General features: G+C 48.9%; 8 protein-coding genes across 8 annotated transcripts; 5 read left to right on the forward strand and 3 right to left on the reverse strand.

Moving 5' to 3' along the window:
• Positions 1 to 1949: 1949 nt before the first annotated feature.
• Positions 1950 to 2810, reverse strand: Triagg1_2710 (uncharacterized protein; the record flags this gene model as incomplete). The annotated part of the gene is made up of 1 exon (XM_062896922.1): positions 1950 to 2810. The coding sequence occupies one exon, from the start codon at positions 2808 to 2810 to the stop codon at positions 1950 to 1952; it is 861 nt and encodes a 286-aa protein (XP_062758327.1).
• Positions 2811 to 4134: 1324 nt separating this feature from the next.
• Triagg1_2711 (transcriptional regulator family: Fungal Specific TF) lies at positions 4135 to 7093 on the forward strand (the record flags this gene model as incomplete). The annotated part of the gene is made up of 6 exons (XM_062896923.1): positions 4135 to 4866; positions 4955 to 5083; positions 5148 to 6226; positions 6621 to 6715; positions 6768 to 6794; positions 6867 to 7093. The coding sequence occupies 6 exons, from the start codon at positions 4135 to 4137 to the stop codon at positions 7091 to 7093; spliced, it is 2289 nt and encodes a 762-aa protein (XP_062758328.1).
• Positions 7094 to 8359: 1266 nt separating this feature from the next.
• On the reverse strand, positions 8360 to 9120 carry Triagg1_2712 (uncharacterized protein; the record flags this gene model as incomplete). Its single annotated transcript, XM_062896924.1, has 4 exons — positions 8360 to 8452; positions 8516 to 8695; positions 8766 to 9031; positions 9084 to 9120. 4 exons carry the CDS (start codon positions 9118 to 9120, stop codon positions 8360 to 8362), a joined length of 576 nt encoding a protein of 191 aa, XP_062758329.1.
• A 239-nt stretch (positions 9121 to 9359) lies between these two features.
• Positions 9360 to 10313, forward strand: Triagg1_2713 (uncharacterized protein; the record flags this gene model as incomplete). The annotated part of the gene is made up of 1 exon (XM_062896925.1): positions 9360 to 10313. One exon carries the CDS (start codon positions 9360 to 9362, stop codon positions 10311 to 10313), a length of 954 nt encoding a protein of 317 aa, XP_062758330.1.
• Positions 10314 to 10658: 345 nt separating this feature from the next.
• On the reverse strand, positions 10659 to 11285 carry Triagg1_2714 (uncharacterized protein; the record flags this gene model as incomplete). The annotated part of the gene is made up of 1 exon (XM_062896926.1): positions 10659 to 11285. The coding sequence occupies one exon, from the start codon at positions 11283 to 11285 to the stop codon at positions 10659 to 10661; it is 627 nt and encodes a 208-aa protein (XP_062758331.1).
• A 1719-nt stretch (positions 11286 to 13004) lies between these two features.
• Triagg1_2715 (uncharacterized protein) lies at positions 13005 to 13397 on the forward strand (the record flags this gene model as incomplete). Its single annotated transcript, XM_062896927.1, has 1 exon — positions 13005 to 13397. One exon carries the CDS (start codon positions 13005 to 13007, stop codon positions 13395 to 13397), a length of 393 nt encoding a protein of 130 aa, XP_062758332.1.
• Positions 13398 to 14260: 863 nt separating this feature from the next.
• On the forward strand, positions 14261 to 16069 carry Triagg1_2716 (uncharacterized protein; the record flags this gene model as incomplete). The annotated part of the gene is made up of 5 exons (XM_062896928.1): positions 14261 to 14523; positions 14612 to 15421; positions 15483 to 15555; positions 15621 to 15859; positions 15904 to 16069. 5 exons carry the CDS (start codon positions 14261 to 14263, stop codon positions 16067 to 16069), a joined length of 1551 nt encoding a protein of 516 aa, XP_062758333.1.
• A 2691-nt stretch (positions 16070 to 18760) lies between these two features.
• Positions 18761 to 20777, forward strand: Triagg1_2717 (uncharacterized protein; the record flags this gene model as incomplete). Its single annotated transcript, XM_062896929.1, has 5 exons — positions 18761 to 19255; positions 19341 to 19465; positions 19517 to 19678; positions 19739 to 19822; positions 19877 to 20777. 5 exons carry the CDS (start codon positions 18761 to 18763, stop codon positions 20775 to 20777), a joined length of 1767 nt encoding a protein of 588 aa, XP_062758334.1.
• Between the last annotated feature and the right edge of the window lie 623 nt (positions 20778 to 21400).

The raw sequence follows: 21400 nt of genomic DNA on the forward strand, positions 1-21400 counted from the left end.
GTGGCCAAGACCGAGGATCCGGCTTTCAGATGGACGCGCCACCAACGTCCTTTTGTACCATCTTCCAGCCAAGTCCTTCGATGCCGAGATTCCGAGATTCCCAATTCCAAATACCATCTGAAAGCAAACAAGAGGCCGCCATGCCCAATCCCATAAGCTGGATCCAGACGCGGCACAACTCTGGGTAGCCAAGGAACGATTCTCTTCCCGATCTGTTGACTAGCCCATCGAGCTGCTGCACATGAGCACGCGGCGAGTGGATTCAACCTGCTCCCAGCAACTCCACGACAGCGTCCCAGGAGAGCAGTAGCCGGTGGGGTTTCTTCTCCCGAGCGAATGGCTCCCACGCTGGCACGTTGTTGATGCTATATTAAGCAGCTTGCTAGGCCGCATCGGGCTGGGGGCCGGGGTTGGCTGGCCTTCTGTGGCTTTAAATCCTCGCGAAAAACTTCCAGCCCAACCTTGGCCGCCCGCTCGGTCGGGAGCAAGAGATGGGCCGGCTTTGCTTTGTTGGGCGAGGGTTGGCGGGGGACAAGGAGGACTCGGCTGGTGAATATTGCTTGCTAAAGGAGCGATTACAATGAGAAATAGACGGGCTTTGAAAACGATATAGTGAGATATTTTCATGCTAGTTCCGTCTGTGTAATCGGCTAGGAAGGGCTGACATCTCCATCTATATGGATCTAGTATGACACTCTGCGGGCAAGATCTCAACGCCCTTTTATTTGCCTTATAAAACCCGGTTACTGAAAGAGGGCTTTTACACCGTTTGACCTGCGGAGTAGAGTCCGCTGGCGAGTCATGTTTGTCTACAAGATGCATTGCTGACGCAGGCATTCTGGATGTTACTTTCAATACGTTCAACGTGATCAATATAGACTCGCTGAAGCACCATCTGTGTATGAATACAGGAAAGCCATGGTGCAATTCCCATTGTTACCAAGAGCTACTAGTAGAAACTACGTAGATCGTGCATCTGCAAATGCAGCGGCGTCGATTTGGCTACTATGGTTGAGACGAGTTAGATGCTGCACATGTTCCATGGTGGATGCGGAGTAATACGAATGCGAGACGGCCATGGTTCTTTTATAGGGGATAGTGTATCTGGCTCGTATGTGTAAGCCGCTCATATATTAAGCTTGCTCTGAAACCAGATCCATTGGTAGGCGTGTAGTTGTGTCCCTACGACGTAGTCTATCTTCTATGTAGCTTTACTGGAATCTGATTTTTGAGCCAACAAGATATGTTACTTTGTTATGAAGCATTTCCTGCCCATTCTAATCACTCCATTACAACGGTGATTTGAAGAGAATGGAAAAAATGTTAAAGAGATGATCACGATGGCAGTGATTCTACACCGAAGTTTTGTCTTATTGTTGCTAGTTACATGTTATCACCACAGCTGTCTTCCTCTGGGAAATCTTTCTCTACTTTTCTCAATGAACTCCAGTGTCAGATACAACCCAGAAGTAGCTATAAATAGAGAGTTACTTCCCACTGGTCCAATGTTATAAATTATACCATGTCCCGTAAGCCCGTTCTTCACCTGATCTCGGGTAATAGTGCATGCGTTATTGATGCCAGGGAAGAAGACTGGGATAGCCCCATTCCAGACCAGAGTGGGGGTTAGTGGAGGTCCTTGTTAAGATGCCCCTTATTAAGTCTTGTTGGATCTTCGGATTATTATTTGTTTGCTGGCTGGCATTGTTACAAGCGACCAGCAGGTGTACAGCGACTCAAGTCTAAGACTCTAAGACAGGTGCCGGTAACATGCTCAAGAGAGGGAACAAGGAAATACAACTACAATACAGTTCAAGATTGATGCAATTCTAAATTCTATATCGATAGCGCCCATAACTCTGATTCCATTGGTCTAAAAACCCACAACTCCTGCTATCTATCGGTGTTGATGTTATTCCTGCTAGACAAGTATGCTTTTATACAATGATTTATTTGAAGGGGTTAGTCTCGGCACCGGCAAGGGCAGTCTTGTACATGTTATTGTCGAGAATCTCCTGCTTACGAGCAAGTAGCTCATCGACGTCCCAGTTGACCCAGACGAAGCGTCCGCCCAAGAAGCTAGCCTCGTCGGACGCCAACCAGGCAGTGAAATCACCAGTGAGAGAAGCCTCGGTGACGGTCAAAGACTCAATGACACCAGCTTTGTGGCCCATGTCAGTAGCAACCGCACCGGGGTGGATAGAAATGAAGCGGGCGACATCCTTGGGGACATCGACGGCGATCAACTCCATCAAGCGGGCAAGAGCAGCCTTGGTGGAACCGTAGGATGTGAGGCCGGGGAGATCAAACTCATACGCGGCAATGGTGTTGAGAGTAATAACAACGCCGGGAGTGCTGGCCCCCTTGGTAGCGCGGTGCTTGAGGTAGTTCTGGGTGACGTTGACGGTGCCGAAGACGTTGATGGTATAACCAGACCACCACTCGTCAAGATCGGCTTCTCGGAATGAACCCGGTGTGCTCATATACCCAGCGTTGTTCACGAGATAGTCAATAGGGGCATCTATGCTGTCGAAGAGTCTCTTGATATCGTCCCTGGAGGAAATGTCGGCGCCAAAGGGTGTGAACTTGGTCTTGGGGAACTTTTCGGCGAGCTTAGCAGCAGTGGCCTGGACACGGCCCTCGTTACGACCGACAATAATGACATTGACAGCATTACGAGCGGCAAAAGACTCGGACATGTTGATGCCCATGCCGTGGCCACCTCCAGTGATGAGGACAGTCTTGCCGCTGAAGTCGACGCGCTCGAGAGCGGCAGTCAGACCAGGGTAGCGGACAACGTGTTCCTTCATTACGATTGCTGGTTGTGAGAGTTTGTGAAGAAAAGTGAGAATGGGAGGTTATTCAGTTAATGTCTTGTGTAATGATAAAGCTGATGCTAATGACGCCGATTGTCTCTGGTTTTATATCTCCGTCAACTTGAGCCGCTTGACTCGTCTCAACGACATCACATCAATTATTTTGCCCATTACAAAGCCCCGCAAAACAAGACTACGAAACACGAAAGTCGCTTGGTAATGCTGTGCCCCTTCCAGCCGTATAGGTCGTAAACGCAAGCCATTGACTGTTATCGCAGAGATTGAGGTCAAGTTTTGGCGAAAAGGCGCATTAGTCAATTAGTCAAGGGCTAAGAACGAGGGAAAGTTTTGGCGACGCTTGGCGTGGATGGTCGAAACCAACTGGGTGAACAAGAGACGTCACAGCAAATCGAAACAGGCGAATGATGGTTTGTAAATATTCACGACAGATACTTTTGTTACGAATAGGGGGGGCTCGGGTACAGGTTTTGACGACCAGCTGTGCGAATGATGATGATGATGTAGAGAAATGGGTTGATACACGTAGTTGAAGTTGCATGTTATTAGACGGTAAGCACGATTCCGGCCTGAAACTTGTTGCGGCTTGGCCCGATGCTGGCGGGGACAATTCCAGGCCACTTCTAGCGCTAAAGAGGCCCCTAAAAACGACCTGGAGACAAACAGGCAAACAGGCAATTGGTGTCTGGCAGCTGCATTTCGGGTGCCCAAGTGGAGGGGCGTTTTAGGGGTTTGTAGGGGTTCTGGTGCATGCGGCTACAGCGATCGACCTTTGGCAACTTTCGTGCGACTTCTGTCGAAGCAATCATGATTGAATCCATGTTTTCTATTCCATAAGATTGCCAGCCAGATCGGGTTATTTCTGCATCTTTGAACTGAAGCCCGTGAGCGGAGTGTTGGTTGATGCGATTTATAAAGTCTTGGGCCGGTGCCACGTTCATATTCTCTCAACTTTATTCCATTTACGTCCAGGTTCTGCGAGACCCATCCATATCATCTGCCATTGAAATATTCCTTCGGTGAACAGGTGCGCGAAATTCTGGATAATGCTTTCCTCGAGAATTTCACGGCATCCGACTTGATTCACGGCTCCAATGTTCCTTGACGATAAAATAGACTGGACCCTTGGACCCTTGATGCATGTGCTTATGACGTAGTCAAGGGTGGAAGCCTGCCCTTCACGTGATGAGGCGAGTCTCACGGCAACTACCCGTGATCCGAGTCAACAGATATTTGATAGTGGCATTGTGTGTGAATCTGTCTTCAGCCTCGGCGAATATACAAACCAGTCCACCGAGACATGGGAAGAGAGCCAACCAGCGCCAGTTGCCATACATGTCGTCGTCGCCGCATCAAGTGTGACAAGGGGAAGCCGTCTTGTGGCCAGTGCGAAAAGTCTCGATATGAATGCCTGGGATACGAGCGAATCCTCCGAATCCAGAGCCATGGAGTTGGGCTGAGCAAACAGCCGGGCCGTTCAAGCTTGGTCAAGATAGGCGAATCAGGGTCTTATCCCACCAAGGAGCCCGTCGAAAATGATGATGACGATGATTCTCAACTTCACGGCCATGACCGAGGCGGGAAATGTAGACGCAAGAAACCCCAGAAGCGGCAGATCACCGGCGGTGCTTCACCAGCAGCTGCAGCATCACAATCACAGAATCTCGATACTCACCTACCGCAAGCTCTGATCAGCCAGACCATCCAACCAAGCCTGGATCCATTCATCGACAACATTGCCTTCTCCTACTTCTTCGATGCCTACAGCTGGATCAATATTCACAGCATCTTGCTTCAAGATACCCCGATGCGTCAGCATCTCACTGAGCAGAGAGACGAGCTAGGCTACGATAGCCTTCGTGCGTTGGCATATGGAATCTTTGGTCGAGATCACCAGGTCCAAAGCCTACAGCATAAAAGCGGACGGATTTATGGCACAGCCCTCCAGAAGTTGCAAACAAAGCTCACCACATCATCCAAACCGGAGTTGGCAGCTCTCATCAAGCCCATATCCATCATGGGATCGTATGCGGTGAGTTCGGGCGCCATGACGCTCTGTCACATGTCTGTGCCGGGGCATAAATGACATCTCGAAAACGCTAATCAATGCATCTGCGCAGATTGCCGTCGACTCCGATCTCCGCTTCATTCACCACCAAGGGCTGGCTCGCATTCTAGAACATTGCGGGCCGGAATACTTCCAAAACCCTTCGATTCTGCCCGTGTTCGAGTCTTGCAGGTTCACAATGGTGAGCTACCACGACAACAACTCTCGGAATCTCTACACAGCAACATACTGATCAACGTCTATAGCTTGCCAATGCGCTTGTTCAAAGGCAGGGCACGTTTCTCGACCAGGAGCGGTGGAGGATAGTGCCGTGGTCAACGTCTCCCGAGACAAAGACTGCTACAAACAAGCTTCTCGACATAATCTCCAGTCTTCCCGCTCTCCTCCAAAAGACTGACAAAGTTCTCAATGAGCGCTCTCAATGGGTCGCGGGTAATTCCGACGTCATTCGTGAGGAGACTCCAAGCACAGTTTCGGATCTTCAAGCGCAGCTAGAGTCCATGCTCTTGGACCTAATTGCATGGCGCTATCACTGGTCCCTGGACAACTTTCCCACAGCGCAGAATATTCTCGATTGGGCATTATTTCGAGTTGGTGATGAATCATATCGACCTGGCATCTCCCATGTCCAAGGCCCAGACGTATATGGGCTGAACCTTGGCACAACCATTGGCCTAGACATTCCTTTTGGGTTAACCAACGATGCTCACAAAGATCTCGATGCGAATTCTAATACTTTTGCTCTGGTGCAAGAGGCTGCTCTATACATTACGGCTCTGATCAGCATGGAACGACTGCGCAAAAACCTTGCCGGCGCCGCTCGTGCCGCGGAGGCGGTTGACTTTTATAACGCGCCCTTTTTCTCTACGTGCCGGTGCTACTTTGACAATCCCGGACCATCACGGCTTTGTCAAATATTTCCCGAACCAAGCGACAACGTCAGCACCGCTGCGTCTTGGAACATTAATTCCGCAAGAGTGGCTGAGTCTCCCATTAGATCATTAAGCGGCGATAGCGCTGGGGCTTCTACAAAGCCGACGGCTCGTCCGCTCAACGAAGAGCCTATCTTGGGCGCCACAGGAACGATGCTTCTCCCTGGAGATGGTCGCTTCTCTGCACAGCTACGGATCTTGAATTGGCTGATTAAACATTTGCCGGAGAGTCGAGCTCATGTTTTAGCCACGCTCGCCGCAATGGGGTTGAGCCACTGCGTCCACGACGTTCGCCCATCAGAGGGGAATGAGTATATTGCCGAAACCGTCCGCGACACCATGATGAAGTCAAGGTTTGGAGATGCAGCGGAAGTCTTGCTGAAGAGATACCGGTAATCCGCCCAAGCTGGCTGGACCTGTGAGGGACAGGAACGCGAGTCTCAACGGGTGGCGATGCCGGTTCTTATACTTTTTGCAAATGCTGCGATGGCGGCGGAGAAAGTTGCCATGAGATCAACTAAGGATCTCCTATTAATGTGGCACAGTCATACTTTTTACTCGCATAGCCATAGGAAAACATGCCTTGCATATTGTATCCTTATATCTTCCTTATACTTTATGGATTCTACCGTTGCAATTCCTGAAGGACCCAACAAACTGACTTTTCTGTTGCATACAAAAGAGCTGGATCTCCCCGCCCTCATTCATGCCCGTGAATCCTCCCTGACAATAACAATCGCCTTAGTTCTATCTACATCTAAGGCTACCACGACCTGTGTACGCAAGGATGCCAAACGCACATTTTCGCCACCGCGACCTGCTCCGGTGGGATCCCGATCATCAAGATGTAGAATCTTCTGATGAAGAGTTTGAAGAGTTCGGTAGGTCCCATTGATTGCCTCTGATATGAATAATCTCTAACTGCTTGATTAGCCCTGCTGGCGGGATTGCGGCCCGTTGGTAAGTCGCTTAATGACATGGAACACGGTGTTTACCGAAGAATCGTACTTGCGTGTCTAACAATGTTGCCAGGGGGTCGCTTCTATGAAGGTGCCAATGTCTATAGGATCTTCTGCGCTTCCGGAGCCATCTGCTGGTGCCAATTAAGAGACCGCGAATGGACTGACCGACTGACTCTGGACGAGGCGGCGAGCGCCATCTTTGAATTGCGATCACAAGGGCTGATAACCGATGGTCAGTCTTTATTCGACTGGTGGGTGGCCACAGAAATTCGACGTGGGGAGAATGAACGGGAGTGAATCCTCTATTCTTTTGGAAGGATTCTTCATCACTGTTGTTTCGATGGGGATACTTGGGTTACTGGTCTAGTGGTTCACGTTTTCGGATTATTGGGTTTATGGGGTTGCGGTGGATGGTGGGTAATTGTTCGGATTCAAACCGATAATATAATGGGGCTTCTGCAGTTGAGTTAATGGGACCGAGATATATCGATGTAGGATTGACTCTCGAATCTTGTTCAATTGAACCATGCGGTCAGTATCTTGTACTATCTTTGAATGGACCGAGGTGCCAGCCATTTTGTCAAAGTACCTAGGGTAGTGACTAAAAGGCTGCTACTGATCTCTGAACCTTGTAGAGGTACCTAGATAAGGGAGGCGCATATAAACTTTTATACGCCACTTTCCGCTGCTATCAGAGTACAGGGCATTTTGCGTTTCAATGGATGGAGAAAGGTTTGAGAGTGCTGAGAACCTTAGTAAGTGGGTGCTAATATATGTAATACGTCTATGAGCGTATTTATGCTTCATAGCAACGTTAATACACACCCGAGGGTGTAATTGAAGAAGGGGTTAAGCAAATCAAGATACATTGGCTTTTATCTTCTCAGCTTCTCTAGCATCATGCTTCTGACATGTAGCAATATTTGTGCACATAATTGTTCATGGAATTCTCATAAACTCATGAGAGTTGACTTGTAGCACCGCGGCTAACCTGGGTTGCCGACAACTAGCAAACATGCTTACTTACAGCCTATATTCATTATCATAGGCTGCCCACTTGTCATTTATTCATTGTAGGCCACCCATTGTAACACCGATTGTAAGCCACCCAGAAAACTATGCGGCTGGGTACATGTAGTTTACCGCATCGAATAGCCACTATCGGCATGCTACTTGTAGCCAAACCAATAGTAAGCGTTTCCGTACCCATGTTGGCTACGTACTTCTCGGTAACATGCATACACGAAGATTAAACCATGTCCTGAGGAGAGGTTACTGCGCTACATTGTACCAAGGATGACAACGGTCATCAATATTGCACTGTTGTATCTCTAAAAGTTTAGGGTAATAGCAGTTTGAAGGATGGAAGCTCCTTGTGGCGGTATTCGCAATGAGGATTCGGGGTGTGCTTTAATAGCTGGTGTGTGGAGGAGCATACTTGGCTAGCTATGCCCCAAAATTATACCAGCTGCTAGTAATTCCTCCCATGAGATGATGAGGTATCAAGATGTGTGCTCTCTTCCCCGTAACATCACATTGCAGCATCTTGTACCCTGTGGCACGTTACTCCTCAGTCAGGGATGCCCATTCCCGACTAACTTCCAAAGCATCCAGCAGCTTTCCATAGGAACTATTGGACCTACCGCTGGTATCAATCTATCACCAGTTAGCCGCAAACAAAAGAAAAGAGTTGTTCAGCCATCCCAGAAGTTCACTTACTGTGATGAGCTTTCCGGCCTGCTCGTAGTGAGCAAGTAGAGAAGGGTTCAATTCTTGAAACTCGGCATATCTCTTTCTAAACGTCTCGAGGTTATCTCCTTCGCGGCCTTGCTTTCTGTGGAGCACTCGAACCTCGGCCTTGTCTCTGGGGCAGTCGAAGAACAGAACAACTGTAGGATGCTGAAACTACAGTAGTACAATGTTAGAAACGTAGCCAGCCACTTCACAAGTTTGAGTTTGCAAGACGTACTTGTGCTTCAAATGCCTTTGCTTGGTCAAGGCATCGAGGGAAACCATCCAAGATAGTGATGCCGCCTGCATTCACGTGCGGCTCCAAGATCGGGAAGAGCATCTCCGTAGTCAAGAGCTCTCCGCGTCGAACATACCCGACAACTGTGTCATCTGCATTTGGCGATGCCACAATTTCTCGTAAAAGATCTCCTATGGAGAGATGCTCAAATCCATACTTTCGGGCGAGCTTTTTGGTGAGCGTTCCCTTTCCTGCTCCAGGGGCGCCTTGTCGAGATGCGTTAGCTCGCGCAGAGATTTGTATATCGAGTCGACTTACCGAGCACAAAAATTACCTTTCCCTTGATGGAATCCATGATGACCTTATAGAGGTTGTAGTCAAAACACACCGCTATCTAGGATCGATGCTCCGTTTGTGTAGGAGGGGAAAGAGTTGGTGCTACAATAGGGCACGGGTGGGGGTGTTGCTCTCCTTAAAAGCGGGAGAGAAATCCGTTTGTTATGCCGATTTCTCTCTCCTCTTTTACATTGTATTCACTTTAGACTAACTGTGAAAAATCCAAATACTAAGTCAACCAAATCCAACACCTTCAACATGGATCTCTCCATCTACATTCTGATTCTCACTGTTACTGTCATGTTCTTTACTGTCAAATGGCATGTTCGCTCTGGAAAGATTCCAGTATCTGTCAACTATCACTTCTCACGCAAGTGTAACAAGGAATGCCTCTTTTGTTTTCACACAGCAACCACTTCTCACATCGAAAAGCCAGAGAATGCCAAGAGAGGCTTGGCTCTCCTCAAGCAAGCGGGGATGAAGAAGATCAACTTTGCCGGCGGAGAACCATTTCTCTACCCAAAGTTTCTAGGGGAGATGATAGATTTTTGCAAAGACACACTCCAACTCGAATCCGTCTCTATCGTTACCAATGGAAGCTTGGTCAAAGAAACTTTTCTTCGAAAACATGGCCGCAACATCGACATTCTAGCCGTCAGCTGCGATTCCTTCGACGAAGATACAAACATAAAGATTGGACGAGGATCCGGGGACAATGTTCGCAAACTATACGAGATTGCTTCTTGGTGCCAGAAATACAACATCAAGTTCAAGCTCAACACAGTTGTGAATAGATTCAACCATTTGGAGGATATGAATGAGCACCTCACGATGCTTCAGCCATTCCGATGGAAGTGCTTCCAAGTTCTCATTGTGGCTGGAGAAAACGATTCCGACAAGACCCTTCGTAACGCTCACAATCTCACCATTTCCGACGACGAATTTGATCGCTTTTGTGAAAGACATGGCAGCCAAGCCTCTCTCGTCCCAGAGCCCAACCGACTGATGGCGAAATCCTACCTCATACTCGACGAATACATGCGTTTCTTGGATAGAAATGGCCAGCAGCCATCAAAGTCCATCTTGGAAGTTGGCGTGCGGCGAGCTCTTCAAGAAGTTTTTTGGGATGAAGAGGCATTCGTTGAACGGGGAGGGGTCTACGACTGGAACAAGCCATCTTGTTCTACGGACAACAAAGAGCTGGAGTGGTGATTTGACGGAATATCTTCTGTTGGATCTCAGCAATAGTGTCTTGTGTGTTTTATTGACAGAGTCATTCCCATATGATGCCAATATCTTTGCCATGTTGGGGATTTCATACATGATATGGTTGAATACTTTACAATTGTTCGTCTACTCTTTCTATTACATCTGTAGAGCAATTGAGACATCCATAGCAACAATCTTCCATCTTGTTTGTTCGCGCATCTTCCTTGGCGATCGGTCTGACAGCAAATATGCTGTAGCCTGAATCAACAATGGCTCACGCATAGTTGTGTCGCACATGTTAGAAGATGCCATCTCGCCGTTCCCCATGATTCCGTAGCTTTCCGCCTCTCATGCAGAATTTCTCCGCTGACGCTCAAAATATGCCGTCAACTTGCCCTTTGGCTGGCCTTCAGAAAACGCCCATGCATACGTCTTCATAAAGGCCGCCACCCTCTCATCCATCACCCGCATTTCATCTTGCTTCTGCTGCTCAGTGGATTCGCCAGCCAAGGACTTTTGCAGCTCGACCTCCCCAACTTGGTGACCAAAGTCCATGGTATCGAGCACAATATGGAACTCGTCGTCGGCTATCCACGATTCGCGCGTAGTGGAAAAGATGGCAATGGGATCAAGACCAAAGTTTCGTGCTGCGGGATCGTCGATGGCAGTGGTGCGTTTGATGTACGCCGATATATCGTCAACGTTGTTGAGCTCTTCGAATCTCGAATTGGTAAAAGATCCGCCCTTTTTAATTTTGGCTTCCCACTGCCCGTCTCTTTTCCGGATCCAGGCTCCAGCCGACGAGAGGAGACTCGACTTGTCGTAGTAAGAGTCGCGAATTGTCTGCACTGGAAGTTCCTGTAGGCTTTTGAAATGAGGAATCCCACCGCATCGGGTCAGTTTGGAGACTGCAAACGAGCGAAATTTCCGCTCCACCTCCAAAACGCAAGTCGGGGGGAATCGTCGAAATGCCATGGAAGAGCCGGGAGAGATTCTCTCTGAAGGGAATACTACGTAGAAATTAGCAAGTAATTCTCTCATGAAATATGCCTGAGAAATCTCCAAGCTTACCTCTGTTCAGTCTGCGCTCTTGGGTTGGAGAACGGAGCAACAGCTGCCAGACAAACAAACGCTCGAGTTTCACAACACCAACGCAGCAAACGGATATCGTGGCCCGTGCGCAGGCAAAAATGAACAGTCATTGGGCCTCAGGAACAGCATCCAAGTACTGAGAGATTCTGGCTTGAGAACTGAAGATTTTGAGATGGAAACCTCTCAATTACAATTTGTTGTATGCACGCTGAGGTGTGTCATGCTTCCGACACTTTCTGACAGTTCAAATGAATTTGTTTCCTATGCAATCGAGTGAGATCGAGGTTATTCGTAATTGCCAAAACTACTTTGTATATAGTTTATGGACAGCTTCGTCTCAGTCCGCATGAAACAACTTCAGTCTAACATTGCCTGCCACTTTACGATCTATAATAAAGAACACATTTGTCACAGAAGCGACGGGGGTTAAGATCGGTTAAATAGGCAAGCGGGGGACAGAAAAACCAGGACCGAGGATTACAAACACTGACGCGTGAAATTATAAGCCTGTTTTTTAAGTATCTAATATATTTCTGTAGTATCTGCTATTATATTTATATATCTCTAGTATCTGCTGTTATATTCATATGTCTCTTGTATATGCTACTATATTTATATATTTTAAACTAACTATTCTTATATTTATATTTCTCTAGTAGCTTCTATTATGTTCATGTCTTCTTTAGTAAATGCTGTTGTTGTTATATACTATAATTCGGGTGCTAGCTGAATATCAGGTATAAGTTCCCTTGCGGAGTATAAAAACACTACTTGATAGACTGATTGGGTGCTGAGATTCATGAAAGTATGCACTTATTTATTTTGCAGTCTCGCTTTTTCTTACCTCTACTTGCTAGGGCAAGTTAAACCCAAAAGTATGCCAAGACGATTGACAAAAGGTCAGGCCACGATCCCATCTCCGTCAGAAAGATGCCGGATCACATGATAGCTATGAGATGACCGACTTCCGGTCGATCTCCATCTTGATGCCAGCTAATGCAGGGGCTGTCCCGCATCTAGTCGATCCTCCGCATGATCATCCTACAGGATTGATCCTCTGTCTTACACCTCGGTTGTTGCCTTTACAGGATAAATGAAGCGACGAGCATCGCCACAATCTGTTGGCAGACGATCATTTCCGTTTATATAGTGATAAAAACAAGCTTAAACATGTGAAGTCTGCCTAGGGATCTAAATTGTTCGGCATCGTCGGTTCGTCTAGTGAAAGGATTGACCAATATTACGATAATATTAGCACCCTGATGCCATCTTGACATCATCTGGTTTCATAATGAAACAAAGTACACATCAAACGCCAACCACGCTGAAATGTGTTGGAACAAGCCGAGATGATGGTTACACTGCCTCATCAAAAGAGGCAATTGGTCCTCCAATTCTTTACACGAATGTGCCAATCACCAAAGATCCAGGCTTTGACAAGAGTCGTAGGATGAAGGAATGGAGCTCCAGTCAATGATTGGGGTCGGTTTGTCTTCATAAATAGTAGAACCATCCCCTCCCGTTTGAAGAAATGTCATTCCATCACCCATCTCAAGAATCAATTCCCTTCGAAGCACTTTCATACTGAAGCTTTATCTCACGATGCATCTCACCAATTCCATCGCTCAAGCCGTTCTCTGCCTCTCAGTTACGGTCTTGCCAGTCGTCCACGGCGCCATCGCCATCGGTAACCAGATCAGAGAGGGTGGCACTCACTTCAACGTCGCCTGGATCGAAGGGCTAGACCCTTGTACCGTTGATGTTGCGATAGCTCCAGAAAGCGGGCGTGAGTGCAATCGCAACTTTCGACTCGATGGCACTGATTACTACCTCGTGGGCTGCACCGACCCCAAGACGGGTTATGCCCAGAAACCGCAAAGACTTCGACGTGTCAAGGACAATTCGCTCTATGGGAATTGTGCCCCAGTGAAAAAGAAGGAGATTGACTGCAAGGGTAATACACACAACGTCGTGAAGCGCTACATCTGCGGTTAGACTGCTCAATTCCCGACAAGATAAAGCTCCTGGCAAAGGAGTGAGCTTAAGGGCTCGTTGGGAAGAGGGCTTCAGGGAGTCTGACGGAGGGGCTATGAATAGAAAGTCTCTGACTTGAGACGGTCGATATTGATCAATGCTCTGCCATTATGATGAGAGGAAGTGGCACCCTTGGAGGATGCGTGTATAATGCATATTTAACTGATCCAGGGCTCTGCTCTGGTACATAATACACATCATACAAGGCTCAAATTTGTGTTCAATCATGTTTTCGTACATACAGCATGTTTGTAACCTGTTATATAGAGCGAATCTTGTCCAAGTGTGTCCGAATACATGTACAACTCGGTTCTTGGCAATCTTTGTTGGTAGCGATATGCTTAGAGAACTGTCCTCTGCTCCGTGATAGACAAAGTGGTACATGTAGCCTTCTCACCTAAGAATTTTCTGTGATCATGTGCCTCAATCCTATCCTTTCAATCGTTGTTACTATAACGTAATTGCAGCAACGACACGGGTATACATCCTTTAACTTCCGATTCAATGGAAAGAAAGTATGAGTGATTGCCTTGGCTTAGCCGAGCACACACATGATACTGACGGAGAAATACGCTGGATAGCGCCGTATTGCATGTCTGTATGGAACAGGATTGGCAGAGAGGATGGCCACAAGGTCAATTACTCCGACACTCCGCGATGCGATGCGGGGAGATCTACGCCTTGTTTCGGGGAAATACCCCGGCTTTGCAGGCTAAAGGCAAGGCGAGCATTGCCTCGTATGACTATTGAAGGTTTGCTATAAAGAGCCAGCGAGGTTCTGCCACTCCTTTCTTCTTCACGATCAAGAGAGCACGCGATGCAAAATGGCCATCACCGCAACTGAGACCGCAGTCGAAAGCGCAATTGAGCTTCCCGATTTGACGCAAGGGAGTGGCCGTGATGCTGATTCGTCTGAGACCGGACCAGCGCAAGGGCCAGACCAACGCCTCAACAAGTCGGTGTACTTGAAGATCATCAGCGCTGGCTTCTCTTTCTTCGTAGCCGGCGTCAACGATGGAAGCATCGGAGCCTTGATACCTTATATAATACGCGAATATGACATTAGCACGGCAATTGTATCGAGCGTGTGAGTGTAAAGCGCCGCTTCGAAGCTGGTCCCGAACAAAACAAAAAAAAAATAGTTTCGCTGACACAAGGGGCCTCGATGAATGTAGCTACGGCGCCAACTTTCTCGGCTGGCTGTTTGCAGCCTTTGCCAACACCCATCTCTGCCAATATCTCAACCTCGGCGCCATGCTTGCCCTCGGAGCCGTGTTCCAGATTGCGGCTCACGCTCTCCGATCTTGGGATCCTCCGTTTGGGCTGTTTGTCGTGACATTCTGGCTTGTGAGTGTTGGGCAAGCATTCCAAGATACTCATGCAAACTCGTGGGTCGCCGGCGCTGTTCCCAAAGGTGCTCACCGCTGGCTGGCCTTTATTCACGCCATGTACATGGCGGGCTGCTTGGTTGGCCCGTTTGTTTCCACTGCCATTGCGTCTGCCGGAGATGTCTCGCGGTGGTATCTCTTCTATACGTTCCCGTTAGCTCTTGGCGTTGTCAACCTTGTGCTGACTTGCGTTGCATTCCGAGAGACTCTTGGGCTTCAACAAAAGACTGTCACAAGTGAGACCGGCGGAAGAACCCTCGCTGAAACCGCCGAAACCCCCAACGAAGCTGTATCAAGGAATAAGGAGGCCACGCAACTCATCAAAAAGACTGCAAGCACGCCCAGTGTCTGGCTGCTCAGCCTCTTCTTCTTCTTCTACCTCGGCTCCGTCCTTACTGCTGGCGGTTGGGTCGTGGAATACCTGGTCAACGTTCGTCACGGTGACCTGTCGCAAATGGGTTATGTCCCTGCAGGCTTCAGCGGCGGCGGTCTTCTTGGCCGGTTGCTACTAGCAGAGCCAACGCATAGATTTGGAGAACGCCGAATGGTGTTTTGCTACGTCGTTGCCGCGATTGGCCTCCAGCTGATATTTTGGTTGTAAGATCTCTCGCCCAACCCCGAACTTGTCGTGACAACCAAGCTCACAGTAGAACACTAGGGTGCCTAATATCATTGCTGCCTCAATCGCCGTCAGCTTGATCGGCTTCTTTACAGGGCCATTGTTCCCAACTGTACGTTTTTGCTCAATTCTGCATGTCTCATATTCATTTCAGCACCGTCTAACTCTGAGAAAAAGGGCATCTCGCTTGGGTCAAAGCTTTTCTCGCCAGACATACACTCCACCGCGCTACCGCTGGTGTTTGTTTTTGCTCAGATGGGAGGCTCATTGTTCCCCATCATCACAGGCGTGGTATCTGCCAATGCTGGTGTAAGAGTGCTGCAACCGATTTTGGTTGCCCTTCTTGCTACCACGGCGGTGACGTGGTTGCTGGTGCCATCGCCAAAGTCAACATCCAATACTGCCCTGCATCAAGAGTGATGACGGTGACCTAGTGTAATACAGGGATGCTTTTGTATAGTATGAAGACATTGTTGGTGAACGCGTTCATCGGTGATATGGCTCGTGTAAACGTTGGTGTTGCTGCCCCCGATGAATACACTGATGACGATGACTGCAAGAAATACAATGGGCAGTTTTGCTGGGACAACTCTGTTGATCTCTGCCAGAAGATGGCTGTGAAATAACACCGAATGCCTGCTTGAATCAGTTTACCGCCCTTCTCATGACGCACAAACCAATACACGCATGTAGTGTAGCCGCTCGCCGCATTAGATAAACGTGTATCACATTCGTACACATGCAACTGCTCCCAGCCCCCAGCTATTCGTCGAATGAAATCATCTAAGCGCGCAGTTCATCTACTCTCTGTGCTCCTCTTTCTAGATTGCATCTGTCAAAGATCATCGGAGACCAATCGGAGTGTTGCGTAAAGGGCCTCTGCTCATCGACAGAGTTGAGAGCTCGACTCTCCCTTGCATGCCGCGGCAGCAACATCACATCCCGCTTCATGCACAGTTATATTTGCGCCAAGTCCCTGACCGAGGATTTGCAGTCCCATCGTCTGGGCAAACACTCTTAGCGCATTGTTTGTGACGCAAGGGTTATGCGTGTCTCGTAGCTCTGCGGGGGCGACTTGATCACTTCTCTCACCGCGTCCCGAGATAAGTAGATGTCAATACTTGTACGAACGGTCGTATCGCTATGAGAACATATGTACTCGTACGAATGATTGGATGACCAGACGAACAACTTGAACTGACTCAAGGCCCACTAGGAGCTGCTGTATTCACTGCCGCTCAATGAAACGGGCGCAGCGGAAACCCGGTAGTTGTGCAAGATCAAGGCTGATCATTAAGATCGGTCACCTGTCAAGTCCCGGGATCCAGTAACTAACGTGATGTGAGCGGGACGCGGGTTGAGACTGACAATAACAGCATTGCGGCCCAGTTACATGTACTTTGCATGTGGTGTTAGCAACGACAGAATTGAAAATGTGGTGCTTAGGCCGTCTTGCGATCGCGACGCAATCGGGTTGTATCTGCTCTCACGGCAGCCTTCATCCTAGATCGGGATAAATCTTGACAGGATGATCCCTGCTCTCACTGCTGTTCACAACATATCATAGTCGGCCAATCTCAGGGTTACGGGACGAAGTTGACAAATCCTATCAGATACGTTCACACATTACCCCTTGCATCTGAAGTTCAGCCGTACCCGTGCTCGCAACCTAGGCCAGCCGTGTTTCATTGAGCTTTTCTCTTCCTTTGCTGTGCCGTATAATCCAAGAAACGGGACTTATCCGATAATTGATATTCCAACACTCACCGGGGGCTCAAGAATAAGAGAGCACCTACATCAACACTCCTAATGCGCCCATTCCCGTACTTTGTGCTCCGTAAGTAGACAGCAATTTGTCTTAGGGTAATCCAACTGCCGCTAGTCTCATAACAGTGAAGCACAAGTTCAAAATAGCGCCAAGGGCGATGTGACGAGGCGCGGGAAAGATGGCAGGGTTATGCTGGGAAACCGGACGAATGTGAAGAAGAAACGTCTAAGTTATTGACGCCGTTGAGTGATACACTATCCCTTTCTGTGTATTTATGATAAACGTTAGATGAAGAAACCAAGTGTTGGCGGTCCATCACTCAAATTTAATAATGGCCAGTATAATATCGGTTTGTTCAAGTGTGTATATTCGGAAGCGAGTCTAAATGAGCGGCTGTCATAATATCTTTGAAGCTGAGGCCATGACTTATAGAGTGATCCACTGGATTCAATCGCGAATTTTGCAGAAGGGTGGTATTAAGCGACCAACGAGGACGTCGTCACACGTAAAGAAGATCTTGTTCGTACCAAGACGCCCATGTTTGGCCTCAAGATACGTAACCGTCAATAATCGCAGCTGTCCAAGATTCGCTTCAAACGTGCATACAAGATTATTCACAAGCACACACAACCCGAAGCCACATGCATGCATGCAAACGTGTAACTCACATCATCGGACTCTCGTCATTCTCGTACCCAGGATCCAACGAATAGCACGGACAGTTTAAAAGGTAACGCAAGGGAATCGCTTTTGTCTCACAGCACCTGCAAGGGTTCTCGGACCCGACAATGTCAACTTTTGTCTCGAGGGCTATTTCGGCCCCCATCCCACTCGTGAGAAACACAGAGGCCGGGCCATTCACAGCTTCTCGGGAGCTTGGACGCCCGCTTCTTGTCGCCCACAACGGGAATCATTGGCCAGTGTGACAGAAGCAGGGTTTAAGGGACGTTGGACGAACGAGATCGGCGGCTTGTGGTCAGTTGAGCACTGGCGTTTACCGTGCTTTATTTTCAGCTACTCGGAGACGAATGGTAAGTACCTAATGTGATCATCAGTTCCGTTTTTGACTGCCATGGTTCTCGTTTAGACTTCCACTGTATCCTTGTGTTGGAAACGTTTGGCTTCGCACAAACAAAGACTAGACCAAGATAGGGGCGTTTATCGAAACAACAAACTGCACGAGACGAGACGAGACGAGACGAGGGTTGGGAGGGTGAACGGGTTGCGGCCCAGAATTCTGGCCCAACACCCACCCCCTTTGTGCTCAAAAGTGCATCCAATCTTTTGTTTCCTGTTCAGCTCCATGTCACCAGAAAGGCGGAAGAACACCTCCACATCCCACGGCGGCACCGACCGACATTAAAACTATTCCTCCCGCCTTGTTCTTTCATCTTGCTCTTGATCAGTTGCTGCCCTGGGCTTTTTTCTTTCTTCTTCTCTCGCTTCGTCCACAAATACCCGCGGCCCACAATCGACAAGGCAGAGCATCGTTTGGTGCTCTCTTCTCGTCGCGAGCTCTTCGAGTCCTCCCCAGAGGCTTTTCGCCACCATGGGCTCTGAGCTGGGCCTCACGGCTGACTCCAAGCCCGCGGCCAGGCTCAACGGGATCGGTATCTGGTGGATATGCTGGGCTACAGGCTGGACGTTGCTGCTGCTCTGGGGCATGGGCTTTCTCATCTACAAGCGCCACATGCCGATGCTGAGGATAAGAGGGATCGGTTTGTCGCTCTCTGCCATCTCTCTGCTCCACCTCTTCTGGATATCGGTGCAACTGGGGTATGTCCTGGGGCCGCTATATCCTGGAGACACGCAGTATTGGATCATGGGCACATACTTGCCTCTGGGTATTGGCCTGTTCCACGCTTCAAACACCCGCTTTCTCCACGTTGCACAGCGACAGAAGCAATACATTGACCGTGCCGATACTCTCAACGCTTCGACTGCGGCCAAGCTCAGCAACAATGGTGGTATTCTGACCAGATTCCGCAGACTCAATCACACCACCAAGGTTGTCTTTCTCGTCGGCTCTGGAATGTTCCTCCAGGTCAGTGCCGCCATATTCACCCAATCTCATTCGTCCGGGGAGTTTTAAAGTTTTACATACCACGAGCTAACAATGGCCCACGCAGCTATTCATGGCAGTCTTCATGTTTCTCATCTCCCGCAAATGGCATAGTTCATGGGGCATCCCAGGCACTCAAGTTTCCGGCACTGAAATGGAGCAAAAGGTCGAGATGGGCAGAGGATGGGAATGGTGAGTTCTCCAAGCAACATCGGCTTTAAGGGCTCCCGTGAAGCTTGATAGCGTCGGCCGCTTGCGTTCTGACATAGATATCAACAGGTGGCCGTCTGTCTTGTGGCTGCTCTTCTGGGCCTGGATTGTTGCGCCATTCACGTTGTGGCGTGCACGAGATATTCGTGACACTCAGGGATGGCGCACTCAAACCATTTGGTGTGCGATATCCGGGTTAGTTTGACATCAGATGGAATCCAGCTGCCTCTTACTGATGGATCTGCGTATATATAGACTTCACGCAGCACCCATGTGGCTCATTGCCCTCTATGTTCCCGGGATGGAAGCGATCAATCACCACTGGATTCCTCCTCAGTGGTATGTTCTCGATCCCGGCTCTGCGTCGAACTAAATCGCTCATCACCGTCATAGGATTGCCGTCTCCATATGGTTAATGGAAATATTCACCGTCTTCCTCCCATGCTGGGAAGTCTTGTGCCATCAAACCCTCTGCCAAGAGACGCTGAACACAATTGAGCAGTGGGAGAACAACAAGACAGGCCTCGGCACGGCCATCAGATCGTTCAAGTCTAAATCGACAATCATAGACTCTATCAAGACCGGATGGAGGTCGACCAACAGTTCGATTCAAACGTCTTCCGTCGAGTCGATTCTGACGCTGAGTGCTCTCGAATACGTCCTGCAGAGGAACCCCGAGCCTCTACAGCAATTCTCAGCCCTGCGGGATTTTTCCGGAGAGAACATTGCGTTTTTAACAAGCGTCGGCGAGTGGAAGTCGTCGTTTCCCGCTTCGGTCCGCAGCCGCAGCGGCATCATGTCTGACGACACGAAGCGGGAGCTGGTGCGAGAGCGATTCAACCGCGCGCTTCGGATCTATACTGAGTACATCAGCGCTAGCGACGCCGCATTCCCGATAAATATCTCATCGGTGCAGTTAAAGAAGCTCGAGTCAATCTTCGAGGGGCCCGCGCGATCCATGTATGGCGAAAAGCAAGCCGTCAATCCTGCAACTCCCTTCAACTACCCCGAGTGGAACAAGGCCGACTCTGTCGCTTCATGCTGCGAGGCTCCCAAGTCGGTCTCTGAGAAAGACAGCGTTTCAGGCGACAGCGTTCAGTATTGGGGTGATATTCCGGAAGAGTTCGACCACGGCGTTTTTGACGACGCCGAGAAGAGCATAAAGTACCTCGTTTTAACAAACACTTGGCCCAAGTTTGTTCGCGATCGCCGAGATTCCATGGAATCCTTCGAGAACGCCGGAAGCACCGAAACCGGCGGCTCCATGTGCTTTCCTCGCCCGTGTAAGCAGTAGATGATCGGGTAGACTGAATTATCCTTAATCAGGTTGAGGCGTTTTGCGGCGGAAGGAAAACGGACTTGCGGGGAATATCATCGAAACGCTTTTTTCCATACTATTCCATTTGTACGTCTGGTTCAGCGTCATAGTCTTGCTCTAAACGCCCGAACGCGCAGATAGGAAATACTAAGCATTAGTGAACGCCTCGGCAGCGTTGCATAGAGTTCCAGGGGCCGGTGAAAAAGAAACGCATTATTGTTTAGTGGCGTCAGCTTTTCCCGTGAGTCAGTTTTCGCCATGTCGAAAATGTCAAAAAAATGTCAAGCGTACGCCTTAGCGCGACATGTTTGTTGGAGACATGGAAACCGTAGAATGTCTTGGAGATAGCCGACAAGAAAGACTCATCCCAGGCCTCTTATCTCCAGCCCATTTGAGTCTCTTCTATAAATGAGAATGTCCATCCGCTGGATTGTCTCAATCATCAAACCGAATAAGAAGTCTCATACAAAATAGCAACTTGCTTCCACATTCTGTTGTCTCGTGTGCTCGACATACTCAACCCATCTGTCATACTACTAGTATTAGTTGTCGAGTCTCTCACTCACTCGCTCGCACCTCTCGCACCTCTCACGTACTCA

Source organism: Trichoderma aggressivum (genome assembly GCF_033847375.1).
Source record: "Trichoderma aggressivum f. europaeum strain CBS 100526 chromosome Unknown scaffold_007, whole genome shotgun sequence".
In the NCBI taxonomy this organism is placed as follows: Eukaryota; Fungi; Ascomycota; class Sordariomycetes; order Hypocreales; family Hypocreaceae; genus Trichoderma; species Trichoderma aggressivum.